We start from the raw sequence: 24,104 nt of genomic DNA on the forward strand, positions 1-24,104 counted from the left end.
ACCAGTTTGCACCCTCAAATACAGCCAGTTTCCCCCTCAAATGCCGCCAGTTTCCCCATCAAATGCAGCCAGTTTCCCCCTCAAATGCAGCCAGTTTCCCCCTCAAATGCAGCCAGTTTCCCCCTAAAATGCAGCCAGTTTCCCCCTCAAATGCAGCCAGTTTCCCCCTCAAATACAGCCAGTTTCCCCTCAAATACAGCCAGTTTCCCCTCAAATACAGCCAGTTTCCCCCTCAAATGCAGCCAGTTTCCCCCTCAAATGCCGCCAGTTTCCCCATCAAATGCAGCCAGTTTCCCCCTCAAATGCAGCCAGTTTCCCCCTCAAATGCCACCAGTTTGCACCCTCAAATACAGCCAGTTTCCCCCTCAAATGCCGCCAGTTTCCCCATCAAATGCAGCCAGTTTCCCCCTCAAATGCAGCCAGTTTCCCCCTCAAATGCAGCCAGTTTCCCCCTAAAATGCAGCCAGTTTCCCCCTCAAATGCAGCCAGTTTCCCCCTCAAATACAGCCAGTTTCCCCTCAAATACAGCCAGTTTCCCCTCAAATACAGCCAGTTTCCCCCTCAAATGCAGCCAGTTTCCCCCTCAAATGCCGCCAGTTTCCCCATCAAATGCAGCCAGTTTCCCCCTCAAATGCAGCCAGTTTCCCCCTCAAATGCAGCCAGTTTCCCCTCAAATACAGCCAGTTTCCCCTGAAATGCAGCCAGTTTCTCCATCAAATACAGCCAGTTTCCCCTCAAATACAGCCAGTTTCCCCTGAAATGCAGCCAGTTTCCCCATCAAATGCAGCCAGTTTGTCCCCTCAAATACAGCCAGTTTGTCCCCTCAAATGCAGCCAGTTTGTCCCATCAAATGCAGCCAGCTTGCACCCTCAAATACAGCCAGTTTCCCCTGAAATGCAGCCAGTTTCCCCATCAAATGCCGCCAGTTTCCCGATCAAATACAAGGGATGGTCAGAGACTGGAAACACGACACAAGGGATGGTCGTAGACTGCAGACATGATACAAGGGACAATCAGAGACTGTAGATATGATACAAGAGATGGTCAGAGACTGCAGACATGATATAAGAGATGGTCAGAGACTGGAAACATGGCACAAGGGATGGTCGTAGACTGTAGATATGATATGAGAGATGGTCAGAGACTGCAGACATGATACAAGGGATGGTCAGAGACTGCAGGTATAATATAAGAGATGGTCAGAGACTGCAGACATGATACAAGAGATGGTCAGAGACTGTAGATATAATATAAGAGATGGTCAGAGACTGCAGACATGATGCAAGGGATGGTCAGAGACTGTAGATATAATATAAGAGATGGTCAGAGACTGCAGACATGATACAAGGGATGGTCAGAGACTGCATACATGATACAAGAGATAGTCAGAGACTGTGGGCATGCTATACCAGTTTTTGGAGACTGGGGATATGCTTCAGGAGACAGTCATAGACTGAAGACATATTACATGAGACTGCTAGAGATTATTAGCCAGATTCAGGTAGAGATACGACGGCGTATCAGTAGATACGCCGTCGTAACTCTGAATCTGCGCCGTCGTATATTTACGCGTATTCTCAAATTGAGATACGCTTAAATGTTGCTAAGATACGACCGCCGGCGCCGTCGTATCTTAGCTGTCTATTTACGCTGGCCGCTAGGGGGCGTACGCTGATTTACGCCTAGAATGCGTACATCAAGCGAGATACGCCTATTCACGAACGTACGCTTGCCCGTCGCAGTAGAGATACGCCATTTACGTAAGGCGTTTTCAGGGCGTAAAGATAAACCACCAAAAAGATGGCGTAGCCAATGTTAAGTATGGACGTCGGAACCGCGTCGAATTTAAAAAATTTTACGTTGTTTGCGTGAATGGGGCTGGGCGTAATTTACGTTCACGTTGAAACCAATGAGTCTTTGCGGCGTAATTTGGAGCATGCGCACTGGGTTACGTCCACAGGTTACGTCCTGTGCTGGTCAAAAAGTCTTCTCCGTTGATATAAAACTGAAAATAATACATTTCCTACGATTCTTAGCGCCATCTAATGGCCATATGTATAATTTTCCTTCTTAAGATAATGGAAAACACTCGCCCAGCACAGGAAATAGCCTAATAACATTCGATTTGCACAGAATGAATGAACACGTGCTCTCACTGGGTGAAAAGCAATTTTTGTTACCCCCTAAATGTAACCTGCTACAATTCCCTCCCTCTTAGCTCTTATTTTATGCGAGGAGATAATAAACGCTTTGCATCAGAACAAAAAAAAAAGGGAAGAATATTCAAAATAAATCCTTAAAATCTGCTTTTTTTTTTTCCATGGCAAAGCCTTCACCCTACAGAGTTTGGACAGATCCACAAAAGGATTACGCCGGCGTATCTACTGATACGCCGGCGTAATTTCAAAATTCCTGCGTCGTATCTTTGTTTTGAATCCTCAAAACAAAGATACAACGGCATCTGGGTTAGATCCGACGGGTGTACGTCTTCGTACGCCGTCGGATCTCAGATGCAATTTTTCGACATCCGCTAGGTGGCGTTCCCGTCGTAATCCGCGTCGAGTATGCAAATTAGCTATTTACGGCGATCCACGAACGTACGTCCGTCCGGCGCATTGTTTTTACGTCGTTTGCGTTCGGCTTTTTCCGGCGTACAGTTAAAGCTGCTATTCTGAGGCGTACTCAATGTTAAGTATGGCCGTCGTTCCCGCGTCCAATTTTGAATTTTTTACGTCGTTTGCGTAAGTCGTCCGTGAATGGGGCTGGACGCCATTTACGTTCACGTCAAAACCAATGACGTCCTTTGCGATGTCATTTAGCGCAAATTTTAGGGACGGTGCATGCGCAGTTCGATCGGTGCGGGGACACACTTCATTTAAATGAAACACGCCCCCTACTCGCCGATTTGAATTCCCGCGCCCTTACGCCGCGAGAGATACACTACACCGCCGTAACTTACGGCGCAAATTTGTTGAGGATTCAAACTTATGCCAAGTAAGTTACGGCGGCATAGCGTATCTTAGATACGCTGCGCCGATGCAGATCTTTGTGGATCTGCCCCTTTGACTTTAATGAGTCTGTCTGCTCATGCCATGGGAGACGGAAATAGCACACGAGCTCGCGGTTTAACCCCCTCGTGGAGGACGGTAACCCAAAAGAGAAATCAATGCATTGCACAGGAGCTTACCATCAGCTTGAAGGAAGTCTCTCCTTCCGCCAGCAGAGGAGGATCTTGTGCGTCGCTGGGCCCATTAATGGCGCGTCGTCCACGTCTAACCATGGTTTGATTCCCGCCCGGCGCGGCGACAGTTAACATGAAGTCTTTACTCATTAATGAGATTGATTTTCCGTTCATGTCATTCTAAATGCACAGCCAATGTTACTGCATAATACTATGAATTATTCACGGCGCGCTGGGTAATGTATTCCCGATGACGGTCACAAATGACTCCAGACTGACATCGGATAAAAAGACACCTTGATCCTTTGCTCTTCAGATGGAAGAGACAAACATGGCTGCCCTGAGGGCCCGCACTTCTCAGAAGGTCAGAGTTCCCCTTTAAAGGAAAGTGGAGTGGAATTGCTGAGTTGTCCCGGCGAATCCCCCGAGTGGCGTTTTGACTTTTTTTTTTTTACAAAGTAGACCTGACACCGGCAATGCCGGGCTTCTTCTGAAATGTTCAGGAGCCTGGACGCCTCTGATTCGGGGGGCTACGCCATCCGTCCAATCTCCTCGCTGCTGAGAGATTTCAAGTTGAACTTCCAGGGAAAATAAAAATCCTTCCTTGCAGTAGAGCTGCACCTCACTGCAAGGATTTGAGGTCTAGGTGACTAGGAGTAGGAACTAGGCAACTAGAGGACTAGGTCTTAGGTCTATGGGACAAGGTCTTGGGACTAGGGGACTAGGTCTTAGGTGTATGGGACAAGGTCTTGGGACAAGGGGACTAGGTCTTAGGTCTATGAGACAAAGTCTTGGGAATAGGTCTTAGGTCTATGGGACAAGGTCTTGGGACTAGGGGACTAGGTCTTAGGTCTATGAGACAAAGTCTTGGGAATAGGTCTTAGGTCTATGGGACAAGGTCTTGGGACTAGGGGACTAGGTCTTAGGTGTATGGGACAACGTCTTGGACTAGAGGAGTAGGTCTTAGGTCTATGGGACAACGTCTTGGAACTAGGTCTCAGGTCTATGGGACAAGGTCTTGGGACTAGGGGACTAAGTCTTAGGTCTATGAGACAAAGTCTTGGGAATAGGTCTTAGGTCTATGGGACAAGGTCTTGAGGCTAGGGGACTAGGTCTTAGGTGTATGGGACAAGGTCTTGGACTAGAGGAGTAGGTCTTAGGTCTATGGGACAACGTCTTGGAACTAGGTCTCAGGTGAATGAGACAAGGTCTTGGAACTAGGTCTCAGGTCTATGGGACAAGGTCTTGGGACTAGGGGACTAAGTCTTGGGTCTATGAGACAAAGTCTTGGGAATAGGTCTTAGGTCTATGGGACAAGGTCTTGGGACTAGGGGACTAGGTCTTAGGTGTATGGGACAAGGTCTTGGACTAGAGGAGTAGGTCTTAGGTCTATGGGACAACGTCTTGGAACTAGGTCTCAGGTCTATGGGACAAGGTCTTGGGACTAGAGGAGTAGGTCTTAGGTCTATGGGACAAGGTCTTGGAACTAGGTCTCAGGTCTATGGGACAAGGTCTTGGGATTAGGGGACAAGGTCTTGGGTCTATGGGACAAGGTCTTGGGACTAGGTCTTAGGTCTATGGGACAAGGTCTTGGGACTAGGGGACTAGGTCTTGGGTCTATGGGACAAGGTCTTGGGACTAGGTCTCAGGTCTATGGGACAAGGTCTTGGGACTAGAGGAGTAGGTCTTAGGTCTATGGGACAAGGTCTTGGAACTAGGTCTCAGGTCTATGGGACAAGGTCTTGGGACTAGAGGAGTAGGTCTTAGGTCTATGGGACAAGGTCTTGGGACTAGGTCTTAGGTCTATGGGAAAAGGTCTTGGGACTAGGTCTTGGGACTAGGGGACTAGGTCTTGGGACTAGGGGACTAGTTATTAGGTCTATGGGACAAGGCCTTGGGACTAGGGGACTAGGTCTTAGGTCTATGGGACAAGGTCTTGGGACTAGAGGAGTAGGTCTTAGGTCTATGGGACAAGGTCTTGGGACTAGGTCTTAGGTCTATGGGAAAAGGTCTTGGGACTAGGTCTTGGGACTAGGGAACTAGGTCTTGGGACTAGGGGACTAGTTCTTAGGTCTATGGGACAAGGTCTTGGGAATAGGGCACTAGGACTTAGGTCTATGGAACAAGGTCATGGAACTAGGTCTTGGGTCTATGGGACAAGGTCTTGGGACTAGGGGACTAGGTCTTGGGACTAGGGGACTAGGTCTTGGGTCTATTTGACAAGGTCTTGGGACTAGGGGACTAGGACTTTGGACTAGGGGACTAGGTCTTGATTGATGGCTGAGAGCAGAGAGAATTCACTGCATACAAAAGATCGGGAAATACTTTGTCAAGATCGGAGAAAAAAAAATTGTGATAACAATTTGGTCTTAAGTAAGGTTAAAATAAACCTTAAGCATGTTGTTAATCTGTAAAAGATGTGTGGACCTCGAAAAGCCATGAGACCGCTGCTGAGTGCCGCCATCTTGGATTTGATGTCGGAAACCCCCTCTTATAGTATCCCCCCCCCCAATAGCTCCACGAAAGGTTATGTAGGGAGGTGAGGGGAGGGGTGGAGGAGCTGGGCCAACACAGACAATAATTAGTCCCTCCCAGAAGCGGTGCATGGAGGGAGGGGGGCGGTGCTGGGCAATTGACTCTTGCAGGGCTGGTCAAATTTTTATAGCAAAGTCCAAAAGGCCCATTGCAAGTAAATGCAAAATACATTTATAAAATGGACCAATGCTGCAACAAGTTAGAATTGAATACCGTTCTCCTCTGTTTTCTATTTTATGATAAAAACCCAATAAAAAAAACAGGAGAATTTGTTAAGCTGGTGACAGGGTCTCTTTACATCTCCAAGATTAAAGTTGCCTGCGTAATGTGGCCCTAATTCAAAAAAGTAACCACAACTTTTTAGAACAAAAAACAAGAAACGGCTACAAGTTTATAGTCAGGTGACCGCGTCCACCCCTCCCCCGTGTACAGTAGACGCTCCTATGTACACAGCTATGTAGGGAAATGTTTTTTTTCCCCCGGGGGGGGGGGTGTCTGTGGTCTGACACTCAGTATATAAGTCAGACCTGTGTTAGCTTTGGCTTGCTTACTCTGGACTTGGCAAGACGAGTCTTCCTGTACTAAGTGCCCGGCCAACACCAACATGTCCCGATCATTACAGGGCCGACTATGGCACGGCGCGACGACAGGCGAAGGGTTAAAGTGGACCTGTCGTTCACTCCGCAGCAAAAGTATCACTGTTCAGAAAAGTTCCAAATCAGTGACTCTGCCTAGGCCCAGGTGAAGTCATCAAGTCTGCTGCAGGCAGGATGGAGCATTTCCGCAGTTTCCCCTCCCCTGGTGATCAGGCTGTGGGTTCATAGCAAGTCACAAGGTGAGGCTGCAGCCCCATTCACACCGCTACTACTACTACTACTACTACTACTACAATGAAGTAAATGAATGAATACAAATGTGACTCTGGCATGAACTTGACTTTAGAAATGTTAGTTCTCCGAGTTCTCGGGGACGTGCGATATACAAACGCTACAATTTACACCAATAATATTCCAAGAATTGCAACATTGTAAAGATCCTGATTGTCATTTGGATTTTCTGTCCTTTCCGCTTCATCAGCTGCAGACAGTCCAATCACAGCGAGTCACTTCCACTCTCTGTCACTGCGCAGCGCCCCCTACTGTCCACTGTGTGCTCACAACTGGCGCAGAACCCCCTACTGTCCACCGTGTGCCCACAACTGGAGCAGCGCCCCCTACTGTCCACAGTGTGCCCACAACTGGCGCAGCGCCCCCTACTGTCCACAGTGTGCCCACAACTGGAGCAGTGCCCCCTACTGTCCACAACTGGCGCAGCACCCCCTACTGTCCACAGTGTGCCCACAACTGGAGCAGTGCCCCCTACTGTCCACAACTGGCGCAGCGCCCCCTACTGTCCACAGTGTGCCCACAATTGGCGCAGCGCCCCCTACTGTCCACAGTGTGCCCACAACTGGAGCAGTGCCCCCTACTGTCCACAACTGGCGCAGCACCCCCTACTGTCCACAGTTTGCCCACAACTGGAGCAGTGCCCCCTACTGTCCACAACTGGCGCAGCGCTCCCTACTGTCCACAGTGTGCCCACAATTGGCGCAGTGCCCCCTATTGTCCACAGTGTGCCCACAACTGGCGCAGCACCCCCTACTGTCCACTGTGTGCCCACAACTGGCGCAAGGCCCCCTACTGTCCACAGTGTGCCCACAATTGGCGCAGCGCCCCCTAATGTCCACAGTGTGCCCACAACTGTCAGCATCTGAATGCAGCATTGTAGGCGGAGCTCTCTGAGCCGTACAAGTTCTTGTGGCCGCGTTTGTCATTTTATCTTACAACAGTTCTCTCATCGGAACGTTCCGTTCACAGAAAAATCACTGGAGTGTGAAATACCGGAGCCATGAAATAATTGTTAAACCAGCGCAGTCCTTTATATGTGAACCCTTCTATTCCTCCCCCTCATCTCTATCTATCTATCTATCTCTCTCTCTCTCTCTCTCTCTCTCTCTATCTATCTATCTATCTATCTATCTATCTATCTATCTATCCCATATCTATCTATCTATCTATCTATCTATCTATCTATCTATCTATCTATCTATCTATCCCATATCTATCTATCCCATATCTATCTATCTATCTATCTATCTATCTATCTATCTATCTATCTATCTATCTATCTATCTATCTATCTATCTATCTATCTATCTATCTATCTATCTATCTATCTATCTATCTATCACAGTAATTGCACAATGCATAACTAAAGACTTGTATCAAGTTTATCTTCTCATTTCCTATTGATTTAAATATAATTTTCCATACATTTTCCTCCATGCAGTTAATGAACATGAGCGTTTTTTATTTATTTTTTGTTACCTCTTTGCGAGCTGCGTCCTGCGCGGGCGGTCTGTACGCGGTCCTGTGCCCCGGGCTCGGAGACGAAAGGCCGAGATCTTGACTTTGCTTCTGTAGGGAGATAAAAAAAGGTGACACGGAATGAGGCCGCTGGGCGGAAAGCGGGTGAATTGCTGCAAAGGTTAATGAGGGCGAATTCACCGCAATGAGATCTACGTTCTGCGGTGTCTGAGAGCGCCGTGCTGACAGGACACATTTTTTTTAATGTCATCCTCCGCCGATGTTTCAATCAATCAAATGGGCTCATTAATTAAGGATGAGGCGGGGGATGGTCCTCCGGCGCCTGTCCCATCACCTTGACTGAAGTTCCGCAGGTGAGAACGTTCTTGATTAATAATGACTCTGGTGTCACCTGTAGCATCTTCTGCTTTATACAGTAACTCCAAATATAATCAATGGAAATAATACAATCCTAGTAACACCGCAGTTGTGCTAAAGTAGAAAAAGCCTATTTTATTTTTATTTTTACAGGAGAGCAAAGCCCGACACAGCGATACAGGGGCAGTAAGGAAGGTAGGGGTTCCTAGTACAGGGGCAGTAAGGAAAGTAGAGGTTCCTAGTACAGGGGCAGTAAGGAAAGTAGAGGTTCCTAGTACAGGGGCAGTAAGGAAGGTAGGGGTTCCTAGTACAGGGGCAGTAAGGAAAGTAGAGGTTCCTAGTACAGGGGAAGTAAGGAAGGTAGGGGTTCCTAATACAGGGGCAGTAAGGAGGGTGGGGTGCTCAATACAGATGCAGCAAGGAGGTTGGGGGTTCTCAGTCCAGGGGCGGTAAAGAGGGTGGGGTGCCCAACACAGGGACAGTAAGAAAGGCGGAGGAGCCCAAAAGCAGGGACATTAAGAGGGGTGGCTGCTTCAAGTATACGTGCAGCAAGGAGGGTGGGGGTCACTGGGTCAAAGGGGCAGTAAAGAAGGTGGGGGTTCCTAATACTGGGGCAGTAAGGAGGTTGGGGCTTCTCAGTCCAGGGGTGGTAAAGAGGGTGGGATGCCCAACACAGGGACAGTAAAAAGGGTGGAAGAGCCCAATGCAGGGAGGGTGGAGGAGCCCAATGCAGGGACATTAGGAGGGGTGGCTGCTTTAAGTATAGGGGCAGCAAGGAGGGTGGGGGTCCCTGGTACAGGGGCAGTAAAGAAGGTGGGGTTCCTAATACAGGGGCAGTAAGGAGGGTGGGGTGTTCAATACAGGGGCAGTAAAGGAGGTGGGGGTTCCTAATACAGGGGCAGTAAAGAAGGTGGGGATTCCAAATATGGGGCAGTAAGGAGGGTGCGGCTTATGACTAAGCACTGAAATAGTGTGAAACGCGTCAGCTGTCCCTTCCTTTGGCTGTGTTTTTTGAGATGCGTGTCCATTTTTACCAATAAAAGACAACTTTTGAAGTTTCCCTGGAGTGCGGCTGTCCATCCCTTTTTGAAATTCTATAGGTGTAATATGAGGGTGAGGGTTCCAAGTATGGGGGCAATAAGGAGGGTGGGGGTTCCCAGTATGGTACCAATAAGGAGGGCGGGGTTCCTAGTATGGGGAGCAGTAAGGAGGGTGTGGGTTCCCAGTAAAGGGGCAGTAAAGAGAGTGGTGGGGGTTCCCAGTATAGGGGGAATAAGGAGGGTGGGGGTTCCTCTTCCAGAGGCAGTAAGGTGGGAGTCAGTACCCAATACTGGGGTTGTAAGGAGGGTGAGGGTTTCCAGTACAGATTCATAAAGAAATGTAGGGTGTCGAATATGGGGGTAGTAAGAAGTGTGTGGTGCTAAATATAAGGGCAGTAAGGCAGGTGGGGGTTCCCAGTACAGGTGTAATATAAGGGTGAGGGTTCCAAGTATTGGGGCAATAAGGAGGGTGGGGGTTTCCAGTATGGGACCAATAAGGAGGATGGGGTTCCTAGTATGGGGGGCAGTAAGGAGGGTGTGGGTTTCCAGTACAGGGACCGTAAAGAGTGTGGTGGTTCCCAGTATGGGGGGCAACAAGGTGGTGGGGGTTCCCGGTATAGGAGCAATAAGGAGGGTGGGGGTTCCTAGTATGGGACCAATAAGGAGGATGGGGTTCCTAGTATGGGGGGCAGTAAGGAGGGTGTGGGTTTCCAGTACAGGGACCGTAAAGAGTGTGGTGGTTCCCAGTATGGGGGCAACAAGGTGGTGGGGGTTCCCGGTATAGGAGCAATAAGGAGGGTGGGGGTTCCTCTTCCAGAGGCAGTAAGGTGGGTGTCAGTACCCAATACTGTTGTTGTAAGGAGGGTGAAGGTTTCCAGTACAGATTCATAAAGAAATGTAGGGTCAGTAAGAAGGGTGTGGTGCTAAATATAGGGGCAGCAAGGCAGGTGGGGTTTCCCAGTACAGGTGTAATATGAGGGTGAGGGTTCCAAGTATGGGGGCAATAAGGAGAGTAGGGGTTCCCAGTATGGTACCAATAAAGAGGGCGGGGTTCCTAGTATGGGGAGCAGTAAGGAGGGTGTGGGTTCCCAGTAGAGGGGCAGTAAAGAGAGTGGTGGGGGTTCCCAGTATAGGGGGAATAAGGAGGGTGGGGGTTCCTCTTCCAGAGGCAGTAAGGTGGGTGTCAGTACCCAATACTGGGGTGCCTAATATGGGGGCAGTAAGAAGGGTGTGGTGCTAAATATAAGGGCAGTAAGTCAGGTGGGGGTTCCCAGTACAGGTGTAATATGAGGGTGAGGGTTCCAAGTATTGGGGCAATAAGGAGGGTGGGGGATCCCAGTACGGAGGTAATAAGGAGGATGGGGTTCCTAGTATGGGGGGCAGTACGGAGGGTTTGGGTTTCCAGTACAAGGGCAGTAAAGAGAGTGGTGGTTCCCAGTATGGGGGCAACAAGGTGGTGGGGGTTTCCAGTATAGGAGCAATAAGGAGGGTGGGGGTTTCAAGTATGGGGGCAATAAGGGGGTGGGGGTTCCTAGCATGGGGGAAGCAAGGAGGATGGGGGTTCCTAACAGAAAAGTGGCTTACTGCCCTGTAATGCCAGAAAGAATCCCACCACCTGTCACAGCTAAGCTACATTAAGTCCATAATGGCTGCTACCTAGAGGCGGCTCTCTAGGCGGTCTCCTTAGGCCTTGCACTCACAGGGGCCACCTAATTTGTCTGACCCGTGTGTGTGTGACACAGTGAGTGGGGGGGAATATCTCCCGTGACCTGAAGTCTCCTCTCTCTGCCTCCCTCGGCGCTCTCTAGCGCCCCCTCTGTGTCCTCGAGGCTCCAGGCTCTACTATATAGCAACAGTCTGCACTGACACAATCATGTTCTATGAAAAGATAGAAGAATCTCGCTGCAGCTCTTCCATGGTAAGTGATTTCTTGATTCGGGTAGGTGTGCTGCACCCAAATACAACATTTCATTATAAATGTCTCCTTCAGAAAATATCTTCCTGAGCTGCGGGGTGGAGACCCCCAACCTGCAGTGCAGGTACCGCAGCTCACTATTGTAAAATAAAAGAAATGCAAATAACGTAGATTTATTGGCTGGGTGAAGAAAACAAAGCTTTCTGGGGGGGTGACTGGTCCTCTTTGTGTAGGAGGGAGCTGTGAAGGCCAGGTGATTTGTGGTGGCTCCTGGCTCACTTCATTAACATTCTGCGGGCCCCGTAAAACCACAGGGTGAGAGCCCGGGCCCCCCCAACAACAGGCTCCTGTGTGTGGAACGGGGGGGGGGGGGGAACGGTGGAGGGTCAGGAATAAAGCAAAACAAGGTCCCATTAATAGTGGAGGAACATTCCAGGTCTGAGGCTCTATAATGAGCTGCCAGGCCACAAGGCAGAAAGCCACGCTTGTACGTTACAAGATGGATGAAAAGAGGGCCTGTTACCCCCGGACCGCCAGGACTGCGCCGCAAACCGCACGCCTCTGAGGCCGACGCAACTGCAAGAGCGTGGGAGTCCTGTACACCTTCCACCACCCCGCCGCGATCCGGGACCCTTCTGCTTCTCATTATCCACACGGCACACCTGGGATATCATACCTGGACTTACATTATATATTTATACACAAGACATAGCTGGCAACAATATTGTTTATATAGCGCTGACATATTCCACAGCCATGTACAGAGAACACTGAGCCATTCATATCAGCCTCTGTACCACAGGAGCTTACACTCTAATGTCCGTCCCCCCTCCCCCCCACAGTCACACACTATTATTATTATTATACATTTATATATCTCTAGCCAGAGGAGCTTACACTCTAATGCCCCCCCCCCCCACAGTCACTCACTATTATTATTATACATTTATATAGCTCTAGCCAGAGGAGCTTACACTCTAATGTCCCCCCTCCCCCACAGTCACACACTATTATTATTATACATTTATATAGCTCTAACATATACCACAGTGCTGTACAGAGAACACTGAGCCAATTACATCAGACTCTGTACCAAAGGAGCTTACACTCTAATGTCCCCCCCCCCCCCCACAGTCACACACTATTATTATTATTATTATTATTATTATTATTATTATTATTATTATTATTATTATTATTATACATCTATATAGCTCTAGCTAGAGGAGCTTACACTCTAATGCCCCCCCCCCCACAGTCACATACTATTATTATTATTTTTATTATACATCTATATAGCTCTAGCCAGAAGAGCTAACACTCTAATGCCCCCCCCCCCCCCCAGTCACACACTATTATTATTATTATACATTTATATAGCTCTAGCCAGAGGAGCTTACACTCTATTGTCCCCCCCCCCCAGTCACACACTATTATTATTATTATACATTTATATAACTCTAGCCAGAGGAGCTTACACTCTAATGCCCCCCCCCCCCCCCACAGTCACACACTATTATTATTATACATTTATATAGCTCTGACATATACCACAGCGCTGTACAGAGAACACTGAGCCAGTCACATCAGTCTCTGTACCAGAGGAGCTTACACTCTAATGTCCCCCCCCCCCACAGTCACACACTATTATTATTATACATGTATATAGCTCTGACATATACCGGAGTGCTGTACAGAGAACACTGAGCCAGTCACATCAGTCTCTGACCAGAGGAGCTTACGCTCTAATGTCCCCCCACAGTCACACACTATTAGCCAGATTCAGGTAGACGTGCCTAATTTGTAAATTACGGCCAGCCCCATTCACGGACAACTTACGCAAACGACGTAAAACGTGAAAAATTTGACGCGGTTCCGACGTCCATACTTAACATTGGCTGCGCCATCTTTTTGGTGGTTTATCTTTACGCCTGAAAACGCCTTATGTAAACGGCGTATCTTTACTGCGACGGCCGGGCGTACGTTCGTGAATAGGCGTATCTCGCTGATTTACGTATTCTAGGCGTAAATCAGCGTACACGCCCCTAGCGGCCAGCGTAAATATGCAGCTAAGATACGACGGTGCCAGCGGTCGTATCTTAGCAACATTTAAGCGTATCTCAATTTAAGAATACGCTTAAATATACGACGGCGCAGATTCAGAGTTATGACGGCGTATCTACTGATACACTGTCGTATCTCTACCTGAATCTGGCTATATTATTATTATACATCTATATAGCTCTGACATATACCGCAGCGCTGTACAGAGAACACTGAGCCAGTCACACCAGTCTCTGTACCAGAGGAGCTTACACTCTAATGTCCCCCCACAGTCACACATTATTATATTATTATTATTATTTTTATTATACATTTATATATCTCTAGCCAGAAGAGCTTACACTCTAATGTCCCCCCACAGTCACACACTATTATTATTATTATACATTTATATAGCTCTGACATATACCGCAGTGTTGTACAGAGAACACTGAGCCAGTCACATCAGTCTCTGTGCCAGAGGAGCTTACACTCTAATGTCCCCCCCCCCCAGTCACACACTATTATTATAATTTCCTATATCTCTTATGTATTCCACTTTCTCTCCCAGTAACAATGACCAGGAATACACTGGAACCAGTATAAAGTGAATACAACATTTCCCAGCATCAGATTCATTGCGGTATAAATAGCGGTAACGTTCCCGGCCAATGTCAGAGAATGGGAGGATTATATTCTGGATACATTTAGACACCTGAACTTTCCCGGGTTTTTATAAATAGACCCCACAAAAATACTAAAGGGTAAAAATAAAAGTATAGACATTGTGGGCCAGATTCACGAAAAATTACGGCGGCGTAACGTATGTCCTTTACGTTACTCCGCCGCAAGTTTTCATCGTAAGTGCTTGATTCACAAAGCACTTGCGTGCAAACTTGCGGCGGCGTAGCGTAAAGCCGTCCGGCTCAAGCCCGCCTAATTCAAATGGGGCGGGGACCATTTAAATTAGGCGCGTTCCCGCGCCGGACGTACTGCGCATGCTCCGTTTTGAAATTCCCCGACGCGCTTTGCGTGAAATGACGTCGCCCCGACGTAATGTTTTGAACGGCGACGTGCGTAACGTACTTTCGTATTCCCGGACGACTTACGCAAAAAAAAAAAAAAATTGAAATTCGACGCGGGAACGACGGCCATACTTTAACATGGGCTTTCTATTGTTACACCACCTAAATAGCAGCCGTAACTTTGCGACGCGAAAAGCCGACTAGCGACGACGCAAGAGAATGCGACGAACGCGCGTACCTTCGTGGATCGCCGTAAACAGCTAATTAGCATACCCGACGCGGAAAACGACGCGATCAGCGGCCGCCGAAGTATTGCATCCTAAGATCCGAAGGCGTACGAAGCCTGTCGGATCTTAGCCAAATACCGTCGTATCTTGTTTGTGAATTACAAATAAAAATATGACGCGGCAAATTTTAAAGTACGCCAGAGTATCAGCTGATACTCCGGCGTATTTCTTCTGTGAATCTGGCCCACAATCAATATAATTTAGGAAGATATCTTTATTAACAATGAACATTCTATGGACATTTGATATCACTAGACCAGGGGGGGTCTCCAATCTTTCTATACAATGGGCCAGTTTACTGCCTTCCCCTTGGGGGGGAGTAGAAAAAAACCCTAGCGTGTTTCCGCGAAAATAAGCTCGGGTCTTATATTAATTTTGGCAACAAAAGACACAGTAGGGCTTACTTTCAGGGTAGGTCTTACCATGTAATGTTCTGTCTTCTCTCCCCCTCCCCCTCCCTGCCTGTCAGGAATCCCCAGTGTAAAAAATGCTTGTAAAATCCTATAGTCCCCTCTATTACAGTATTATATATAATGTACAATGTGTGTGTTTCTCCGAAAACCTTCGTTATAGCGCCGCTCTGCGCTTCTGTGACCCGCCGGAGCTCTCTTCCCCGCAATTATATTACAGAAACACACACATTGTACATTATATATAATACTGTAATAGAGTGGATTATAGGATTTTACAAGCATTTTAAACTAGGGCTTATTTTCGGGGTAGGGCTTATATTGCATCCCTCCTGAAAAATAACGCTAGGTCTTATTTTCAGGGTAGGTCCTATATTCGGAGAAAGTTGGTAGTGAGAGGAATAGTGCCCCATTGTTGGCATCAGTGGGAGGAATAATGCTCCAATATTAGTGGGAGAAATAGTGTTCCATTAATGGTGTCAGTAAGAGAAAGAGTGCCCAATTATTGGTTTTAGGTATAGGAAGAGTGCCCCTTTGATGGTGTCTGTGGGAGGAAGAGTGCCCTATCATTGGTATCAGTGGAACAAATAGTGCCCCATCATTGGTAACAGTGGAAGAAATAGTGCTACACCGTTGGAATTATTGGAAGATATAGTGCTCAATCATTAGTATTAGTGGGAGGAATAGTGCCCCATCATTGGTGTCAGTGGGAGGAACCGTGCCTCATCATTGGTGTCAGTGGGAGGAATAGTGCTCAATCATTGGTATTAGTGGGAGGAATAGTGCCCCATCATTGGTGTCAGTGGGAGGAATAGTGTCCCATCATTGATGTCAGTGGGAGGAATAGTGCCCCATCATTGATGTCAGTGAAAGGAATAGAGCCCCATCATTGGTATCAGTGAAAGGAATAGTGTCCCATCATTGGTGTCAGTGGGAGGAATAGTGCCCCATAATTTGTGTCAGTGGGAAGAATAGTGTCCCATCATTGGTATCAGTGGGAGGAATAGTGCCCCATCATTGGTATCAGTGGGTGTAATAATGCCCCATCATTGGTATCAGTGGGAGGAATAGTACCCCATCATCGGTGTCAGTGGAAGGAATAGTGCACCATCATTGGTGTCAGTGAGAGGAATAGTGTCCCATCATTGATGTCAGTGAAAGGAATAGTGCCCCATCATTGGCATTAGTGGAAGGAATAGTGCCCCATCATTGGTATCAGTGGGAGGAAGAGTACCCCATCATCGGTCTCAGTGGAAGGAATAGTGTCCCATCATTGGTGTCAGTGGGAGGAATAGCCTTCCATTGTTGGTGTCAGTAGGAGAAAGAGTGCCCCTTTATTGCTGAGAGCCTAAGCTGCCTGCCCCCCCCCCCACCCCTTCCACAGTCACCAGCTCTCTGCTCACCGAGCTCTGAGAACCGAGTGAGCTGGGCTTCTTGTGGTGCTTCACCCTCCCGCAGTCTGAGCTCTGCTGTACAGAGGCTGACACCGAGTCAAACTCAGGTACTTACAATGATGACAAAAAAAATAAAAAATGCAATGATGTATCAATGAGCTCCATTGATTTGTGTCCTCCATATCTGCCTGAGGTTCCCATATTCTTGACATTCTTGGGAAAATCTTTGTAACTTTTGTCATGTTTAAAGAAGAAAGAAAAAAAAAAGAAGAGAAAAAGAAAAAAAGAAAGAAAGAAAGAAAGGCTGCGGAATGCGCACAATAATAGGAGCCGTGTCAGTGACAACATGAAAAGGCTCCTGACAATCTCTTTTATCAGAGGCGGCATGAAAGGAGAGAGGCCCCTTCAAAGGGCGAGGCCCGGGATGTCAGCGACTTAATGGAACAAATTGTGAGTGCCGCCGCCGCCGCGCGTTCCCCCCGGGACGAGGGAGAGCTTGTGTGTCACCCGCAGCCATTCACCCGACCGCCAAATTCACAAAGCGCTATACAAATCGGCGTTCTGTTCAGGGCCACGCCGGGCGCCCGGGACGCGCTTTACTCAATGAGCAGAAGTCGCATTGTGCCGAGGCGAGGCTAATCCTTCGCTTGGCGCGAGGGCCCCTTTCATGGGCGCCGCCGACTTTCAAGTTCATGGGCCTTTTCAAGGCGTGGGGCCAGACGAGGGCGGCGAGGTTTAAAACACAACAATGGAGACGGGCCACCGAGACTGGGAAAGCGCCGGAACCCGAGACGGACGTCAACACGCCGTTCATCAGAAGACGAGAACGGGGGGGGGGGGATGGGGGGGCTCTTTTGAGATTCTTATATAGCTGAAAAGTGGGAACATCTTAGAAGAACGTGGAATGAGGGGATTTAAATGTATAACTCCTGAGGAAGCTACTAATCGTGGTGAAACATGTTGAGAATTTTGTCAGTTGCACATTCTGAAACTGTATTGTACAATTTTTGGATGGATTTTTATTCTGTCATCTTTAAACTTTTATAAATAAATACGGTATTTATCGGGGTATACCGCGCCCCGGCGTATAACGCGCACCCCTAGCTTAGCGAGGTAAAAAAGAAAACTTAAATTTTTGCCCTGTGTTCCATCGGCGACCTTGTCCGGCGTCCGTCTGCGGCCTTGTGGGTGTCCGTCTGCGGTCGTCCATCCAGGTGTCCGTCTCCGTCCAGCGTGTCCGTCTGCGGCCTCCATCCAGGTGAGCGTGTCCGGTGTTCGTTTTTGGATTTTGACGCGAGCCGAGAGGAGCCGGATTCCATGTGTGTTCGGCTCCTCTCGGCTTGTCTCGGCTTCTCTCGGCTCCTCTCGCGTGGCCGAGCCTAGCCGAGTGCGCAGTACACTCGGCTCGGCTCTTGGAGAGACAGCGGGGATCGGCGTATATCGCGCACCCACGATTTTCCCCTAATTTTAAGGGGAAAAAAGTGCGCGGTATACGCCGATAAATACGGTAATCTTTTGATATACCTGTTGTGTTAATTCTGCACCTCAAAAATCCCAAATCCTTATATTTTTTTCATTGTTATCAATTAAGGGGATGTGGTGCCCATATAATTTTTAGATGAGAAGTAACAAATTCTTCTACTAAGAATGTGTGCTGTTCTCCTTATAGTTATTTGTACATTACATTATTAATCTTTATTTCTACATGTTTGTTTTCATGCATTTCTTTCACTGCTGCCATCTGCTGGCCAGAATTTGCATGCCACACGTCCCTGTTCTTGTTAGTAAAGTTTTTTCTAAATTGGAGGCGTGGACTCTTGCTGGGCAGGTCTCTTCACTGGGAGCAGCCATTTTCAGCATCTCCTCATGGCTGTGTGACTAGACACTCCACATTTTTGGGCTAGAGAAGGCATCAGTTTTTGACCACGCAGAAGTCAGCAGAAGTCAGCAGTAGTTAGCAGCAGCTCAGCAGCAGCTCTGCAGCCACAGCAGCTAGCCTCAGGACATATTCTAACAAGTCAGCATTGATACCACAACTACAGAACAGTATTGTATCACCGTTTGTTGTCTTATCTGGATTGAATAAACCCACGCTGATTTCATCTTCATGTCTGAGTCTGGATCCATCTAACCTGAACATCTGCCGGTCCTGTCTGCCCCACTGCTTGGATACGAAGGTAAGAAGTCACACAGCTATTATCAGTTATACCTTCATTCGCCTTCATGTGGGAACAGAACAGTCAAAAACTGCCTTAATGTCCACACCCCAGTCACAGATTCCCTCAGAGTTACCACACTAAGGAATCGCCCTGCAACAGGCCTATCTGCAGCGAATCTGCCCAGCTACAGTGCATGTTCCACAAGTCTAAGGGCAAGCACCGCATGTCCACAGTATCTTTACTGTTGCCTGAAAGCCTCCACAACTCATCAAGCCGTTTTCTATATCACATATCAACCTTTGCTCGCATAGCAGAACTGTTAACGCACACGGGGTCCCTCTCTAACCTAAACCCCCGCAAATCACTTAAAACACCTGAGGAACCTTGCCAGAGTCCCCCAGCGCAGCCGCACTGCGATTTTCAGCCCCCAATTCAAAAGTTTATTTTCTTAAAGAGACAGCGCACCTTAAATCAAAATGGAAAAAAAGGACCTTGCACAGTTCCCCAGTGATGAAACAGAGCTAATGCAGCCTGATACTGATCACCAAGAAGTACAGGAAGCAGAACCCACACTTCCAGCAGACCAAGTCGTGCGACCAAGACGCTCCCTCAAACCGACAATAAAGGTCAGGGAAAACTATCAAACCACAAAAGATGAGTTATGCGATAACCTGGAAGAGCTATGGGAGCGAGTTTCCTCCCTCATGTCAGGACTTAAATCCTCTGGTGATACCTCAAGCTTACAAGTTGGCATCAGGCGGCTGAACACAGCTCATGAAGGATACAAGAGACTGTTCACAAGGTATATAACCTTTCTAAAAAACGTTAATAATGATGAAGCCCTTTCAGAACTGAGCAAGGCAGAATCTATAGACATTCAAAGAGACACCATGGTGCTGCTTGCTAAAGATAAAGCGGAACTCCGCATCTCCCATTTGCAAGAAACTAGATCACACAGATCAAATTCATCCAAACATTCCTCTCGGTCATACAGATCATCGTGCTCAAGAAGCTCAACCCTAAGCGACAGACTACTAGAGGCCCGCATAAACGCAGAGCAATCCAAAGCCAGACGTTCCTTCACTGAAAAAGAAGCTCTGGCAAAAGCAGAAGCAGAGGCCAAGAGGGCAGACGCAGAAGCAGAGGCCAAGAGGGCAGACGCAGAGGCAGAGGCCAAGAGGGCAGAAGCAGAGGCCAAGAGGGCAGACGCAGAAGCAGAGGCCAAGAGGGCAGAAGCAGAAGCAGAGGCTCGAATAAAGATTCTTGAATCAGAGATGGAAGAGGAAGTTGCATTAGCTAAAGTAAGACTACTTGAGCAAGCATTAAGCCAAGGTCTTGATCCAGTCTGCTCGCTACCACAGGAGGTAGAAGATTCAGCTTACCGCACCAGCGACTATGTGCTGAAACAATTATCTGCATCACCCCCAGTATGCAGTACCATCCAAGCTGACAACGCCGAAACCTCAAAGTCATGTCCACCTACAGTGCCAGTGTCACTTACAGCACCCGAGAAATCTGATGGTGTTCACCCAGATGTGCCTTCTCAAGGACAGTTATTACGAAACTACAAAAAGGGCCATCAGGCGTTTCCTGGCCTACCTCAACAGCTCAAGCAGCAGTCCTCACGATCTACAGAGACTAGATCACAGCTCAATCCTGCAGCAGCATCATTCTACCTGGATGCATCTCACCCTTTCACGCCGCAAAGCCTACACGCCCCGGCGGCACCACAGGTTGTCGTGGCAACAAGCAGTGAGAAATCAGATATGTCTGAGTTGGCCAGGATTATGGCGAGCAGAGAGCTAATTAACACAAGTCTCTCAAAATTTGATGACCGTGCAGAGAGCTATAGAGCTTGGAAGGCAACTTTCAAGGCCACCATTGCCAACCTCAAACTAGACGCAGAGAAGGAGCTCAACCTCATGATCTCATGGCTGGGTCCAAGCTCCACAAATCGCATCAAGAGCCTCAGAACTGTCTATGTGGGACAAGCAGAAGCAGGTCTCGCTGCCGCCTGGCAGAGACTCGAACGTACCTTTGGCAGTGCAGAAGCTATAGAGAAGGCCCTATTTAAGAGATTGCAGAACATTCCAAAGATCAATCTTAAGGACGTCCATAAGCTTCAGGATTTGAGTGACCTGCTCATGGAACTAGAGCTTGCCAAAAGAGACCCTCGTCTGATCGGGCTATGCTACCTGGATACAGCCCATGGAGTGAACCCAATTGTCGTGAAATTACCATACAGCCTGCAAGAAAAGTGGGCGGCATCCGTCTCAAGGTACAAAAGGGTGCATGACATCACCTTTCCCCCATTTATTCATTTCTGCAGATTCATTGAAGAACAGTCCCAGATGAGGAATGACCCCAGCCTCGATTTCCTGGAGTTCAACACTACAGCTCCAGCGACACCATCACCAAGGTATGAGAGTGCCATGCATAAACACAGAGACTTCAAGAGCAGCGTGAGTGTTAGAAAGACTAACCTACCATCTTATGCAGCACCCACGGGTAAACAGTACAATACCTCATCAGGAGACAAGTCCTTCAATCGTGAATGTCCCATTCATAAAAAACCACACTCACTGAACAAATGCAGAGGGTTTAGATCCAAACCCATACAGGAGCGCAAGAAGTTCCTCAGCGAGCTTGGGGTATGTTTCAGATGCTGCGCTTCATTGGAGCACATGGCTAAGGACTGTAAATCCATCATCAAGTGTGAGGAGTGTCATAGTGAAAGACATGCCTCGGCTATGCACCCAGTTCCACTGCACAGAGACTCACCAGCTGCCGTCGCCACCAGTCCCGCTCCAAGTCATGGCGGGGAGCCCCAGAACCACGCTAACGCAGCCGCCGATGTTTCCTGCTCATGTTTGGAAGTATGTGGCGAGGGCCAGGGTGAGAAATGTTGTGCCCGAATATGCCTAATCAAGGTCTATCCAGAGGGACTACCAGAAAAGGCAGTAAAAATGTATGCCATCATCGATGACCAAAGCAACCGGTCCCTGGCAGGACCTAAATTCTTTGAAGCCTTCGGGATAAAGGGACCATCAGAACCCTACATCTTAAACACCTGCTCAGGCCGCATTGAGACTAGCGGCAGGAGGGCGCAAGGATTCATTGCTTCCCCCATCAGTGGGAATACCGAAATACCCCTACCAACACTGATTGAATGCGATCAAATACCCAACCATAGGGATGAGATTCCTACCCCAGAAGCTGCGTTTCACCAACCGCACCTAAGGCACCTAGCCAACGTTATCCCACCTATGGACAACAATGCTGAGATTCTACTCCTGCTTGGCAGAGACAATCTAAGGGTGCACAAGGTGCGCCAACAGTATAATGGTCTTGACTACGCACCATATGCCCAGAGGCTGGACCTGGGATGGGTAGTCATAGGAAACGTATGCCTGGATCAACCAGAAATCGACTCCTTCAAAACGTACGTGCGTGGAGACGGACGCACAACTTGCATTAAGCCGTGTCCTCATCACTATGAAGTGAAAGAGAAGTCTCCAGACCTCGTACAACCACCTGACATAATTTCTCCCCTCTTTGCTGACGACTTGGGGAGATCAGTCTTTCGCACAACCAAGGATGATGATAAGGTAGCCTTATCAATAGAAGACAGAGAGTTCATTAAGATAATGGACAGTGAGTTCTTTAAAGATGAAACCAATCACTGGGTTTCTCCATTACCCTTCCGAACCACCAGGGTAAGGCTCCCGGACAATCAGGAGCAAGCGCCATCCAGATCTAACTCTCTTCAGCACACCATGGACAGCAAGCCTGAGACGAGAGAACACATTGTCATACCATCTGAACTTAATCCAGCAGATAACGCCATCAGGCCTACGTCTGTGTGTTCCTTTGCTAAATCTACTTGGCTTACAGGCCCAGAGTTTCTGCTAGGACGGGCAGACAAATGTGAACAGGAAGTTTACAGCATCCAGGATCCGGATAATGATCCAGAAATCCGCGCCGAAGTTAGCACATTAGTCACTGAAACAAAGCAGACCTCCAGGCTTGACTGTCATCGTTTTGAACATTTCTCCAGTTGGATGAGACTCGTCAGAACCATTGCAAGGTTAGTGCACATCGCCAGATGTTATCACAACACTCAAGAAGATAAAGATTGTCACGGTTGGCACATCTGTCATAAACCATTCTCTGCTGAGGACATTTCTCATAGCGAGTCTCTCATAATACGTCATGTCCAGCAGCAGGAATTTAACGTAGAATGGAAGTGCTTGAACAACAGACAGCAGATTCCTATAAAAAGACCTCTTGCTAACTTAAATCCAATTATGGACACTTTTGGCCTGCTCAGAGTTGGTGGTCGTTTGAATCAAGCCCACCTAGGAGTTGCGGAGCAAAATCCTGTCATTATTCCCAGCAAACATCATATCACCACGTTGCTGATCCGACATTACCACAAAAAGACTGAACACCAGGGCAGACAAATCACTGAGGGCAAGTTAAGGTCTGCGGGTCTTTGGATTATAGGTATGAAGAAACGTGTAGCCCAACTACTGCATGACTGTGTGCACTGTCGTAAAGCCAGAGGAAAACAGCTACACCAACAAATGGCCGACTTGCCCGCGGATAGACTATGCACAGAGCCGCCCTTCACCTACACTGGCCTAGACGTCTTTGGACCATGGATGGTGTCCGCACGTAGAACCCGTGGTGGTCACGCAAACAGTAAACGTTGGGCCGTGCTATTTACTTGCATGAGTGTGCGAGCCGTTCATATAGAGGTGATAGAATCTATGGACACATCCAGCCTCATTAATGCCTTAAGACGGTTCTTCGCCATCAGAGGACCAGTGAAACAGTTGAGGTCAGACCAGGGAAGTAACTTCATCGGCGCCTGTAGAGAACTGAACATCGACACTAAGCCTATCCAAGATCAGTTGGCGGAGAAAGGTTGCACCTGGATTTTTAATCCTCCTCATAGTTCCCACATGGGGGGTTCCTGGGAGAGAATGATCGGGATCTCACGCAACATCTTAAATTCTATGTTGATGGATGTAAACTCTTCAAGACTTACGCACGAGACTCTCGTCACTCTTCTCGCTGAAGTTTCAGCTATCATCAATTCAAGACCCCTTGTGCCAGTATCTATGGATCCTGAAACACCAGCCATACTGTCTCCGGCTATTCTACTTACCCAAAAAACGGACAATATGCTCACGCCTAGTGGAGAATTTACCCATGGGAATATCTACCAAAAACACTGGAAACGTGTACAACACCTGGCAGATTACTTCTGGAACAGATGGCGTAAAGAGTATCTCAATATTCTTCAAGGAAGGAGGAAATGGCAACATCAAAAACCAAACTTGAAAGAAGGAGACCTTGTATTAATGAAGGAGCAACAAACCGAAAG

At 48.0% G+C, this 24,104-nt stretch overlaps 1 protein-coding gene across 4 annotated transcripts in view; it reads right to left on the bottom strand.

Moving 5' to 3' along the window:
* Positions 1-24,104, bottom strand: part of CNTFR (ciliary neurotrophic factor receptor) — a 504,096-nt gene that overhangs the window by 259,363 nt on the left and 220,629 nt on the right. For all 4 annotated transcript variants that reach the window (XM_040335631.1, XM_040335628.1, XM_040335629.1 and 1 more), the window contains one exon: positions 8,083-8,172. In XM_040335631.1, coding sequence (XP_040191565.1) covers positions 8,083-8,172 — 90 coding nt within the window. The remainder of the gene's footprint in view (positions 1-8,082; positions 8,173-24,104) is intronic.

The sequence above is a fragment of the Rana temporaria genome, chromosome 1, assembly GCF_905171775.1.
Source record: "Rana temporaria chromosome 1, aRanTem1.1, whole genome shotgun sequence".
In the NCBI taxonomy this organism is placed as follows: Eukaryota; Metazoa; Chordata; class Amphibia; order Anura; family Ranidae; genus Rana; species Rana temporaria.